The sequence below is a fragment of the Podarcis pityusensis genome, assembly GCF_964106645.2.
Source record: "Podarcis pityusensis genome assembly, chromosome: 3".
NCBI classification, from domain to species: Eukaryota; Metazoa; Chordata; class Lepidosauria; order Squamata; family Lacertidae; genus Podarcis; species Podarcis pityusensis.
Window position 1 is genome coordinate 12,227,691 of NC_138026.1, and position 13,614 is coordinate 12,241,304.

The window sequence follows — 13,614 nt, forward strand, 5'->3', positions numbered from 1 at the left end:
AATTTTGGCCACAACTTTATTGATTACAGACTGTGAGCGTTATTGACTTAGGCATTGAATGAATCCAACTATATCTGACTCCTGCCCGATGTGCAGGAAGTCTGGTAAGGGTAAACCACCATCCCCCATTGATGCAGACCAACTCAAGCTCCCCCAGATGTTCCCGTCGGGGTCGAGCCAAAGAAGGGTTCCTCCAGCTCACACCAAAGCTTAAATTGCCCCGGCCACGCCCCCCCCCAGCCACCAGATTGGTCGGCTGGGCAATGACGTGGCTGGGATCCCCCAGGCAACATGGGACTTTGTTCCCCGCCCCCGGAGCAGAGTGGGTGGCCACGCGGTCCACCGCAACTCCGCCTCATGGTAAAGTGGAGCGGACCTCCAAGATTGCGAACCCAGTAGCAGCAATCTTATTCTGCCATTTGTTTTTGAGAGGCAACACCATTGGAAACAAATCCAATTAGATTATAAATATGTCCAGGGAAGTAAGCAGCTTGCAAACGTAAGCAAGTAGAGGGAGCAAACATAAAGCCTTCTTGCCTCTCACTGCGTGCCAGAGATGGGTAAGGGATATACCGTAATGTTCAGAGCCTGGTTCTGTTCTGTAGCTTCTGAAGAGTTAAACTGGTGCAGTGAAAAATTCATTTGTAGTATGCAGTGTTCATGGGTGGGAATATTGAGCAAGCTTTCAGCGTAATGTATTTGTGCTATAATCTTTTAAACTCTTCCCCCACTGCTGAACCTGTAACACATTTTTGAAATTTTGAAGTGTTTTAAGGAAAAAACTCACACACCCTCCAAATCAATTTATTACCGAAGCTGCCTGAGAAACTAATCCAGTGAGGTACCATGGCAACAGGTGCTCCCTACATACATTTGTGCATTGCTGCCTAACGGCACTCTCAGACTATGCGCCTTCATCGCTGCTCCATTTGTGCAGTGGGAATCGGTGATGCATTTTGATGACTGTGGCCACTAGTATAGCTACTGTTGAGATGATTCGTGTGTAGTAAAAAAGAATGAGCTCTAAACATGGGCATTGAGTGCTGGCAAGGAAGAAAAGGTTGTGGGGAATGCCTAAGCAGGTTGTGCGATGCAAGCACATTCATCCGAGCATGCAGCAAGGATAGAGGTACTGCTTACATAGGCTTATCTGTTGAATATAACTATGGGTGAGCTGTCCTGGGAACAATTCATGTGTCTTGGGGGTGAATTAGTAATCAGACTTCTGGGACATTAATCTGGGGAGAACAGAGCAGTAATTTTTTCCCATGTTCGGCTCACTGGTGATGACTGGTATGTTCTGTTAGATTATATTTATATCTGCATAGTACAATGTTATTAATCAACAGTGTACTGAGACCTACATGCAGAAATCATATTTCCTGTGCTTGCTGGAGGGTATAGACCTTGTCTTTTGGGAATGGAAATATAAAATAGGAGCATAAGTCATTCAAGAAAGACCAAGATCCAAGATATCCCAGTAAGTGTTTTTATTGCAGCACCCCACCGTTAGGGCTAATTAATTGTGATTATGGGTGGAGAAACATGACTTATCATTTGCATACATTTAAGTCGGGTCTATGCAGGTGTATATAGAAATATTTAAATACTGGACAGTTTATTCCTAAAAGTTGTAATAGTACTGCAGTGTACTGTTTACTGCAGTGTGAGATTTCCATTATTAATTCTAGGCTTTTGTTTTTGCAAAAGACTATTTTTTTCTGGTAAGTAATCAAAGGAGCCTAAAATAGTAATGGCAGCTATTTCTTAAGAGCACTAGAGGTATTTTGTAAGTTCTTTCTGAAAGGTAGACTAGGATCACTTTGTGCCAGGTGCGGTACAAACTCCCCCAGCAAGCTTGCAATATGAATAAATCTTAGCATGTGAATACAGTTAGTTAGAGGTAGAGAGTTGTGCATCATTGGAAGTAGAATCCATGTCCAAGCTATTGGCCATGTACCCTAATCTCAGACGTATGTGTCAAAAGGAAAATGAATTGATAATGATTTTTATATATTAGTAACTTTATATTCATGTAACTTTTATTTCTGTAACTGTGTCATTTTGTAATACTTTGTTTAAGTTGTTTATTGTTGTTTTAGTTTTCTGTACACTGCTTTGAGTTATTTAGAATACAGTAGTACATCGGGTTAAGAACTTATTTCGTTCCGGAGGTCCGTTCTTAACCTGAAACTGTTCTTAACCTGAGGTACCACTTTAGCTAATGGGGCCTCCTGCTGCCTCCGCCAGGCAATTTCTGTTCTCATCCTGAAGCAAAGTTCTTAACCCGAGGTACTATTTCTGGGTTAGCGGAGTCTGTAACCTGAAGCGTTTGTAACCTGAAGCATCTGTAACTCGAGGTACCACTGTATATTAAGTGGTATAGAAAATAAATAACCAGAATTAAGTGTAGCATGTCTCCTATAAGATTGCTTGCCTCCTTACATATTTATGGGAATTGTTTTGTATTGTCAGGCGGAACAGGGAGATGTTCCTTCAGAAGCTCACACTGAACCCAAGCCGGCACCAGCTGAAAATGGAGTAAACCACACCACTTCCCTCACCCCAAAACCATCCACACAGGTTACTCCCAGCCAACCAACACCAGGTAAGAACTAGACTGCGCTGTGTCGTTTTTATAGTGTCTTTCTATGGGGAAAATAACCCAGTCTTTGTTCGTTGTGTTCAAAAACTATTAGAACAAAATAGAAATTAGGCCAGCCTTTTTTCTCCCCCCCCCCTCCTCTTTCTCTTTTGTGAGACATTTAAAGCCCATCAGTACACCTGTATTGGATTGTTTTGGAAAGACAATGCCCGTAACAAAATCTCTCTCCTTTGCTACCCTCCCATGTAGAAAACTTGTTGCCTGGCAGCTCTATTGCAATTGCTGAAAGGCCTGGTGGAAGAATGCTAGCTATCTGTATACCTTATTGTGCTCCAACTGAGTGTAACAAACTGGGTTATATCCGCTGGAAGTTGGACCACAATGGCAAATTGGCACTCAGTCTGCCTTCAACCAGCCCCCACCTGCCTGCCTTCCTACAGGCAGGCCAGAAGCTGACACTGCCTGTCAGATTCCTTCTCCTTAGTCTCACTGTTGCCCTTGCAGAGCTCAACAGAGAGGGGATAGGACCAAAACCAGAATTAATTAGCTCTTCCTGTCATCACCCCTGGCTCCATCTGCTGTTACCCTCCCTGCCTTCTGTCCTATCAGCCCCAATGAACACTGGTTGCATCAGGCAACATAGGTTCATATCCCTGTCAGTCGTGAAGCTCATTGAGCTGGAATGCTTTTCCCCATGCCCTGTTTGGAACAGTTTCACCATATTGTCAATCAGTAGATTTTGTGCTCAGAAACTTGCAGGCAACCACTGGCAAGTTGAACGTCTTGCATCTCCTACTTTTCCTTTTGCAGAGAAAACTAGCTCTGAGTAAGGAATAGACAATCTTCACCCTTCTGAGTTTTGGAAAACAGGGGAATGTGGGTTGAATTGTGTCATACTTTTATATCTCAGACTCACGAGAAGCCACTTAAGAGGCAGTAGGGATTATGGAGGAATTAGCTTGGCCCATTTTTTTTCAGAAGATCAACATGATTTGAGGGTCCTGGACTTGCTTGTGGATCACATCGCAACTATTTTCTATCTGGATTTTGCACCACATCATGCACAAAACCCCCTAAGTTTTATTTGTTTTCCATTCAGTTTTTGTGCAATTTAGTTTCAATGATTGTATTGGATGAAAGAGAAAGGCAATGTGTGAAATAGGTGATGGTAGCAAAAACAGCAGCAACGAAGGACAAGGAAATAATGATACATAGCCACTTGGAGGGCTACCACCATTATTGCAGCTAAGAAGACTCATAAGAAACACTCCCCCATTCTCCCTATTCACCTGATCTATCAAACTTCTGAAATAACTTCTAGCTTTACTACCTGTGGATGAGGTAGTAAGGAATGTGGGATCTGGGGTGCAGGGGGCAGGTGGATTTTGAATCAGTATTCATAGACACATCTATGAAGGTATACCAGGTATGACTAATCAAACAAGCTTCACTGCCTTTTTTTTTGTAAAAAGAGGAGCAATGGCAGCTTCCATGAATTTGGAGGATGTGGAGAGATCGTTTAAAGGATGCTTTCTCACCTTAAAAAGGAAACCTGTGTGCCTATAGCTTTGAGGCCATATATTTGTCATTTCCAAACCACTGACTATTGATGGCATTTTCCATCTAGGTTCTGTGAAAGTGCCAGCGAAAACAGAAGATCTCATTCAGAGTGTCCTGACAGGTATGAAACATGTGGATAGTATACATACAGCAGGATCTCTTGATCTTTTGTGTGAAGGAAGTGCAACCTGATTCTATTTATTTATTAAACAGGATTTATAAACCACTTAATCATCCTTAACTCCTGAGTGTTTTACATGGAATATAAAATGTTATTTAAAAGAATACTGATGAAATGGAAAATTAAAAGCAAGTTAACGTAAGCCAGTAGTTATTGATAACATATCTGCCCACTCCACTGAAACTTCTGCCATTGTTTAAAGCTGCCGCTTTCCCCCTCAGTTTTCTTCCATCCTTGCTTTATTCAAAACCTTGCTGTTTCCTCTGTGTCTCTCTATCCCCGCTTTATTCAAATCTCTGCTGTTGTTTAAAACCACAATTGCCTTATGTGCCCATCTGTTCCTGCTTCACTGGAACCTCTGCTGTTGTTTAAAACTGCCATTTTCCCTCAGTGCCCTCCTTCCCTGCTTTACTCAAACTTCTGTTATTGTTTTAAACCACCACTTCCCCTCTCTCTGAGTCCCTCCCTTCTCATTCCCATGCCATGGCTTCTTTGGTTGTGCAACCTGCCATCTCTTTTGCTGACTTCATTCAGATCCAGGATTGTGATGCAGCCCTGCAAATTCTCCAATGGGGTCTGCATGATGACAGCCTTTCATTTTATGTCCATAGGAAGCAATAGTGACAAAGAAAGCTTTCCTCTCCTTATTTTTAGAAGTCGAAGCACAAACGATCGAGGAGCTAAAGCAACAGAAAGCGTTTGTGAAACTTCAGAAGAAGCACTACAAAGAAATGAAGGACCTTGTGAAGAAACACCACAAAAAAACCACGGATCTTATAAAAGAGCATACCACAAAGTATAATGAAATCCAAAACGACTACCTGCGGCGGAGGGCGGTTTTGGAGAAAACAGCTAAAAAAGACAGTAAGAAAAAGTATGTTGTATATGGAGTTTATCCCTCCTCTTATCAACCAAGTTTCTCTTTCCCCCTTTATTGCAGTAGCATACTGATTTCAGTGGGCCATACCAAAAGGCAAATGTCACTCCTGGTTAGTGTTTGGAATCCTTCCAGATTCCCACCATAGGAAGATAGCTCCTGTTGTGGGACAGTGACTGACACAAAACCCATTAGTGGGCAGTGTGTTGGAGCCGCACCCCTCACCAGACCTCCTTTTGGCACAGTTGATGCTGCATACTGGTATGGAAAAGGGGAGGGCTGAGGTTGATGTGCTGCAAGTTCGCCTGCTGGAGTGCCAGATAGGCTCTACAGCGACCGCACCATTGCCTCATCCCTCTTGGACCTGGTATGCAGCGGCAACTCAGCTGGAGAGAGGTCAGGAAAGTGGCACAGCCCCACCATGCCATCTGCCTCTGACAGAAACATTTACAGCAAACCCTGTACTTAGAAGTAAGTTCCATAAGGCTTAATCCTAGGAAATTGGGTAGTAGTAGTAGTAGCAGTAATGATGATGGTGATGATGATGATGATGATGATGATGATGATGATATTTATTTATACCCCACCCATCTGGCTGAGTTTCCCCAGCCACTCTGGGTGGCTCGCAATCAAGTGTTAAAAACAATACAGCATTAAATATTAAAAACTTCCCTAAACAGGGCTGCCTTCAGATGTCTCTTAAAAATAGGATAGCTGCTTATTTCCCTGACATCTGATGAGAGGGCGTTCCACAGGGCGGGCACCACTACTGAGAAGGCCCTCTGTCTGGTTCCCTGCAACCTCATTTCTCACAGTGAGGGAAGCACCAGAAGGCCCTCAGTGTCCAGGCTGAACGATGGGGGTGGAGACGCTCCTTCAGATATACAGGGCCAAGGCCATTTAGCGCTTTAAAGGTCAGCACCAACACTTTGAATTGTGCTCAGAAACGTACTGGGAGCCAATGCAGATCTCTCAGGACTGGTGTTATGTGGTCCTGGCGGCCACTCCCAGTCACCAGTCTAGCTGCCGCATTCTGGATTAATTGCAGTTTCCAAGTCACCTTCAAAGGTACCCCACATAGAGCGCATTGCAGTAGTCCAAGCAGGAGATAACTAGAGCATGCACCACTCTGGCGAGACAGTCTGTGGGCAGGTAGGGTCTCAGCTGGTAGACAGCCACCCTGGGCACGGAGTTAACCTTTGCCTCCATGGACAGCTGTGAGTCCAAAATGACTCCCAGGCTGCACACCTGGTCCTTCAGAGGCACAGTTACCCCATTCAGGACCAGGGAGTCCCCCACACCCGCCTGCTCCCTGTCCCCCAAAAACAGTACTTCTGTCTTGTCAGGATTCAACTTCAATCTGTTAGCCGCCATCTATCCTCCAACCGCCTCCAGGCACTCACACAGGACATTCACTGCCTTCACTGGTTCTGATTTAAAAGAGAGGTAGAACTGGGTGTCATCTGCATACTGATGAATACCCAGTCCAAACCCCCTGATGATCTCTCCCAGCGGCTTCATATAGATATTAAAAAGCATGGGGGAGAGGACGGAACCCTGAGGCACCCCACAAGTGCCCACTCACCCCCCAACACCCCTTTCTGGACACGGCCCAGGAGAAAGGAGCAGAACCACTGTATAACAGTGCCCCCAGCTCCCAGCCCCTCTAAACGGTCCAGAAGGGTGTTATGGTCAATGGTGTCAAAGGCCGCTGAGAGATCCAGCAGAACTAGGAAACAGCTCTCACCTTTGTTCCTAGCCCGCCGGAGATCATCGACCAGCACAACCAAGGCAGCTTCAGTCCCATGGTGAGGCCCGAATCCTGATTGCAAGGGATCCAAATGGTCCTCATCCTCCAGGCGTGCTTGGAATTGTTCACTATGGCCAAATCAGACAGCTCAAGGAACAGGTGTGGCTGGTGCACCAGCTTTTATCTGTGCAAATACATTTCTCACCACTGCAGAGACCTGGACATCTAGGCTCAGGGCTAAGTCCAGGAACAGTCCCAAATTGCAAACCTGATTCTTCACAGGGAGTGTTATCAGGCTAGATGATGATCTTTCTTGAGCAATAGCTATGGCCTTAAGTAAACCCTCACTTTCAGACTCTATTCCTGTGGTTTCCTAGGCAACTAGCTTAACACCTGGGAAGAGCTGTAAACACCTCTGATTATCTGTCAGGGTGCAGACTGATGTATTTCATTCGTGCTGGCTTGGTTTTTAATTTTTAATTTTTCTTTAAATTGCTCTTGCTGCTTAGCTTGCTTACACAGTTGCTCTGTTTCTTTCACATGCCCCTTTCATTGCTTCCCCTTCTCACCTCACCCTTTAGAGTTGCAGTTCTTTCCCAAGACCCAAAATATCGCACTGCTCCTCAGGGAGTTTGTTGTTCAGATTCCATTTTATGAATAAATGTATTTCTCCCCCGTCTCCTTTTGTGTGCTGTTCCGCTCTCTTCCCCTTCCTTTGAGAGACCTTTGGTTTTTGTGAACTTTGTCCTTTGGTTGCCAATAAATACTTGCACGTCAGGGTGCATGAATTTGGGGTGTGCAAGTGCTGAAAGAAATTCAGCTGACTGATGGAGGTCTTTCTATGGCTCTTTAAATAATGCAAGCCGCAGCTTCTGAAATGCGATGCATGGAGTCCAAGAGTGTCGTTGGAAGATCAGCAATTAGATTCAGTGCCGAGAAACGATTGGTGGGTTTGCAACATTGCTTGCTGACCCCCAACTGTTTCCCCCAGTCTTCATTCCATTTTGTCCTATTGTTGCTCAATGATCTCACCACATGTTACATTTTTGCCTGGCTCTGAGTGTGATTTCCGTTCATATCATTTTACATTCTTGCCTCCTTTTAAAAAAACAAAAAAAACAATATTTGATATTGCTGCAAAGAAACCCCTCTGCCAGAGCATCCTAGTGGAAATACGTTAAGTCTGCTTTGGTCCTAACACGTTTCTGGGAATTAAAGAGGGTTTGGGGTGGAGACTTTCATCATGCACACTGTATGCTGAATCTTGTTTGCATGGAAGGAAGCAGGTTCTGTAGCAAATAGATAGCAGCTGTACCCTGAGCTGGGACAAACAGAGGAGGAGCAATAGGTGGGTTGGAAGAGTAGAAATCAATTCTTTGATATCCCAAGAGCACACTGTGTTGGATTCTTTTTTTTTTTTTATGTACTTAATTTTTATCCTACCCTTCTTCAAAGGAGCTCAGGTTAGTGTGCATGCCTCCCTTAAACACACATACCCATTTTATCCTTATAGCATCCCTCCAAAGTAAGAGATAGTGACTACCACCCAGTCATCCAGTGTGCTTCTTGGTTGAGGTGTTTATTTGAACCAGGACCTTCCTGGTCCTAGTCTCTTAGAGGTTACACAATGCTGGTTCCCATTGATAGCACCTTGGAGCTTCCACCGGGCAGCATAATGTTATAGGGTTCTTTGAACAAAGGAGCGTCAGATCAGCCTGAGGAGATCCATGGCTGCAGGACAAAACCTATTAGGCAGTGCATGTAATGTTAAACAATGCAGTAAGAACCTGAGGTGTAGCGTGGGTTGCCAGCACCTGGGGCCGCACAGAGGTGCGCGGGAGGGAAATGGAGTAAGCATGCGCATTCAACTGCCCAAGACATCTGTGTCACCCAGGAGATTGCCGCTACTGCGATAAGAGTCCTTCCATTGTTTTGAGAAGTCACTTCCTAGTTCGCATGGAGAAGCTGTTTTCAGCGGAGCCCAGCAACAGAACCACGTAGCTGCATTGAGGCAGCACCGGGTGTTGAGATTTTGTGCCCCTAACAAATTTTGCACCCGGGACAACCACCCCTATGCCCCCCATGCTACACCACTGGTAAGAACAGTGGGTTACCTGGAAGAAAGTCTCTAATGTGAACACCCTAAAGAATGTGAGAGCACAAGAGCCACTGAAAAAACGAGCTCACTGAAAAATAGAACATGTATACTCACTTAGCTGTAATGTGCCAACCTTGTGACATGTCAGGGGGCAAAATGAAAAGCCCCATTGGTAGGAATTGCCACATTATTCATTCTACAGCTCATGTCAGCAGAGCAGTCCTATGAGCTACTAAACCAGTGAAGAAGCAGCAGACAGTAAAATCTGATTTTCCCCTCAGGGTGAACCTGTGTGATCCCTCACATTTCTGGAACCAAGTGAGGTTTTGACCTAGGTTGAATAGCCATTAACTTAGGATGCCTCAGCTCATTTTCCAGATGGCGAGCCAGCTTGTGCTTGGGTGCCCTCAGCGGGTGTGTGTGACATTTATAAATAAGTTGACATGGGTCAACATGCATGGGAGTCCTCGCTTCTAAATATGGTTTAGCGGAACCCTGGGCTTATGGTAGCTTAGCCACAAGACCCAGACAACATCTGCACATCCAAGTTGAGATGAATCATGGTCAGGTGGGGGGAAGGGAGGGGATGTGCATTGTACTGTCACAACTTGCATTGAATTTCTTTTGTTGTTCCACATTGCTCTGCAGAGGTGAAGCTGGAAGCCCAGATCACAGTTCTTCGACTATTGAACAAGAGTTGACCACCCTTGATTCAGAAATGTCCCAGAAGTTAATAGAGCTTAAGGAAAAGCAACAGCAACAGCTGCTTAATCTTCGGCAAGAACAGTATTATAGTGAAAAGTACCAGAAGCAAGCACATATTAAATTGGTATGTATGAGTACCTTGCTTCCACACTTTATCTGAAGCTCTTTGATGGCAAGGTTGCATGGAGAACTAGCTATGTTTGGGGCCACTTGAAGTGTGTCTGTGTGGAGGTGTGCTCACTTTCTGTGCTTCTGATTACCATCCCTTTAACATTACAAATTTGTGAAATAAAAGAGAATATAAGGATTCACTATGGCCACCTCATGAGAAGAGAAGACTCCCTGGAAAAGACCCTGAGGTTGGGAAAGATTGGGGGCACAAGTAGAAGGGAACGATAGAGGACAAGATGGTTGGACAGTGTTCTCGAAGCTACTAACATGAGTTTGACCAAACTGCAGGAGGCAGTGGAAGACAGGAGTGCCTGGCATGCTCTGGTCCATGGGGTCACGAAGAGTTGGACACGACAAAATGACTAAACAACAACAAAATAAGGATTCACAATGGCATGGGGGAAATTGTGAAAAGTGTGTGTGGAACAATATTGCAAATACAGCTGGATCAATGGCCACTTTATTTTCAGACACTTTCCTAATTCTGATTACAGTACCGTTACAAGGCCACATCTTGCAAAGCTTTCTAATTTGCTCCACACTAACTACAAACATTGGGCCATAATTGATTGGTTTGTCATTAGAGCTGCTTTGGATGGCGGGGAGCATCTTTCACTGTATGACTTTGAAGCTGAAACCAACATCCTCTGCCTAATTAAATTATCAGAAATCATTCCAGAATAAGCAGTTAGATTAGCGTGGCCCACAAAACCTGGAAATGAGAGCTTCGAAGTCACTAAAAATGGCTTCCAACTAGTTATTGTTTGTGCCAAATAGCCTTCTGTGAAACTATGTGTGCTCTGAACGGATGCCAGAGCACAAGCTATAAACAGCAAAGTGATATTATGCATATATTGTCCCAAAGGAGCTTTTGTTTTTACAGCTGCAAATCTACTGCTGGTGGGGTCAGGCTCCCCGTGTAGGGCAGCCCTCTGGGCTGAAACAGGAATCCAATCAGATGGTAATAGATTCTTTGGAACGCTAAAAGAGAAGAAGGCAGTTGAATGCTAGTATTATATAGTTCCATTCTGCCCCCAGCATGTGGACACTGTCAAAGGTACTTAACCATGCTCTTTACACACTTGGTTACTTTGTTGTACGAAAGATCAAAAGTTACCAAAGTATTCCATCTGTGTACCACAGTCAAGCAAAGTTGTTTACAACTGCAAAGGAGCTCTGGGAGCTGGTATGATTGTACAGCAGCTCATAAGATTGGGTTTCAAGCCAAATCCTTTTGGCACAGCGGCCCCTACAGGCATCCCTGCTACGGGCAGGGCATTTGTCTGGTTCTGGCAGGAAGGGCATTTCTCATAGCCTACTTTGGGTCAATGGAAAACCTTTGTTGCCCTCCCTTACTGTTCCCCCACCAAAAAATGATCTAGAAGGATGCATTCCTGGCCACTGCTATGTAACTTCACAGATATTATATATTACTACTGCAAGGAGTAATGACAAACCTAGACAGCATCTTAAAAAGCAGAGACATCACCTTGCCAACAAAGGTCCGTATAGTTACAGCTATGGTTTTCCCAGTAGTGATGTATGGAAGTGAGAGCTGGACCATAAAGAAGGCTGATCGCCGAAGAATTGATGCTTTTGGATTATGGTGCTGGAGGAGACTCTTGAGAGTTCCATGGACTGCAAGAAGATCAAACCTCCATTCTGAAGGAAATCAGCCCTGAGTGCTCACTGGAAGGACAGATCCTGAAGCTGAGGCTCCAATACTTTGGCCACCTGATGAGAAGAGAAGACTCCCTGGAAAAGACCCTGATGTTGGGAAAGATTGTGGGCACCAGGAGAAGGGGACGACAGAGGACGAGATGGTTGGACAGTGTTCTTGAAGCTACCAGCATGAGTTTGACCAAACTGTGGGAAGCAGTGGAAGACAGGAGTGCCTGGCATGCTCTGGTCCATGGGGTCACGAAGAGTCGGACACGACTAAACGACTAAACAACAACAACTGCAAGGAGTGATCCTACAGATAATGTTGACCTGTCTACCAGATTTGGGTGGATCATTTTGTTTGGATAGTTGTTTGAACTCTAGTTTTTTTGATGACCAGCTGTGTTTGAGGTCATCCTGTGGCCCATTGGCCTTCCTGCCATGAATGCTGGGGTCCAAAATGAGGCCAGAAGGGCTTCTCTATGCCCGGCCTACCTTCCTGGCAAAGACAGGGCCTTTCATTCTGTCCCACCACTTTCTGCTACTTGGCAGAGGCCGGTGGGCAATGGAGGACATTACCCATGCTAGGAAAAGCCATTGCCAGAGAAAGCCTTGGAGGCTGCATTCCTAGCCTGGCACATCAGAAGTAGAGTTGGCCATCGGTGTAGCAATTTTATCCATTACTTTTGAGGAGACTTCAATGGGTTAAAGCTGAAACGTGCTGTGCATTTTCCACATGAGAAAACAAATGATTTCAGCTTGGGAATTGGCAGAATGAAAATAACAAGACGCTTCAGTGTTCATTTTGCAAGGAAATAGAAAACAAACCCAATACAATGAAGAACAACCACACATTTACAATATCCCTAGAACTTAATGCTGACTTATTTGTTTACTGTTTGTGCACTGTCGTGCACTTGCATAGCCATCGATGGCAGCTTCATTCCGTACAAATTTGGCAAATTTTGAGGGCAATGTGATGCCCGTGTCTATTCCCACGTCTAATGTTTTGTTGACAGAGATTGATTTGTCTTGCATCTCATCAGCAGATGGTCTTTTTATATAGAACACATGGGAATTTGTTGCTCTTTCAGTGTGATTTGTTGGATTATCGGGGGACAGGGGAGTGTTTTAATGATTCTGAGAATTACAAATGATGCTACATTCGCAATGCATTCAAATGCATTCAGCACAGCAAAGTAGAACTCTATTTTGGTACCCAGGCTTGTTAGTTAATCGTGTGTGTGTGTGTGTGTGTGTGTGTGTGTGTATGTGTGTAAACTTTTGAAGTGGTTGGTAATCACACAAAGCATCTGCCAAATTGTGCGCATTGGTGGAAGAGGTTTGAAATCTCAGCATAAGTCAAATGGACATTACTGGATTCTTTTAGTGAGGGTCTTCCATGTCATTCAGAGGTTGTGTGTTTATGCTTTGCATATGGAAGATCCCAGCTTCAAGACCCAAGATCTCCAATTAGCAGAATTTCAGGTAGTGACACTGGAAAGTCTTAGGCCCTAGAGGACCCTGGCAGTCAGAGGGCACAGTCCTGGTCTGTGTAGACCCATGACACTGTCCCAATATAAATCAGCTTCATAAGTTCACGTAGAACTTCGCCTTGTATGGTACCCTGGAAATGATCTCTTTCAGCTTCTGCCTTCTGGAAGAAGGTATAGGGTTATAAAGACCAGGACTAGCCGTCTGAGAAACAGTTTCTACACAAATGCAATTCTGGTTCTAAACGCAGCATAAGGAGTCTCTATAGTATATTGTATTTTAAAATGGGGTTTCAGAGTTTTTAGGGGTTTTTGAATGTTTTATGTAGATTTTCAATTTCATTGTCCTGTATGGGACAATGAAAATAAAGATATCGTATATCATCGTATATCACCGTATATCACAAGTCATTTCTGCTCCTTAAACATGGCAGTGTTGTGACATAGCAAAGAATGTTCCCATGTGGCTCTCCTTCTTCTGCATGTTTTGCCTTTTCCTGGAGCAGTGGTTT

General features: G+C 44.4%; 1 protein-coding gene across 3 annotated transcripts in view; it reads left to right on the forward strand.

The window, feature by feature from the left end:
- The window catches only part of PLCB1 (phospholipase C beta 1), a 481,134-nt gene that overhangs the window by 392,547 nt on the left and 74,973 nt on the right, over positions 1-13,614 (forward strand). For all 3 annotated transcript variants that reach the window (XM_080998939.1, XM_080998940.1, XM_080998941.1), the window contains 4 exons: positions 2,476-2,608; positions 4,233-4,286; positions 5,001-5,220; positions 9,720-9,900. In XM_080998939.1, the coding sequence (XP_080855065.1) occupies positions 2,476-2,608; positions 4,233-4,286; positions 5,001-5,220; positions 9,720-9,900 (588 nt within the window). The remainder of the gene's footprint in view (positions 1-2,475; positions 2,609-4,232; positions 4,287-5,000; positions 5,221-9,719; positions 9,901-13,614) is intronic.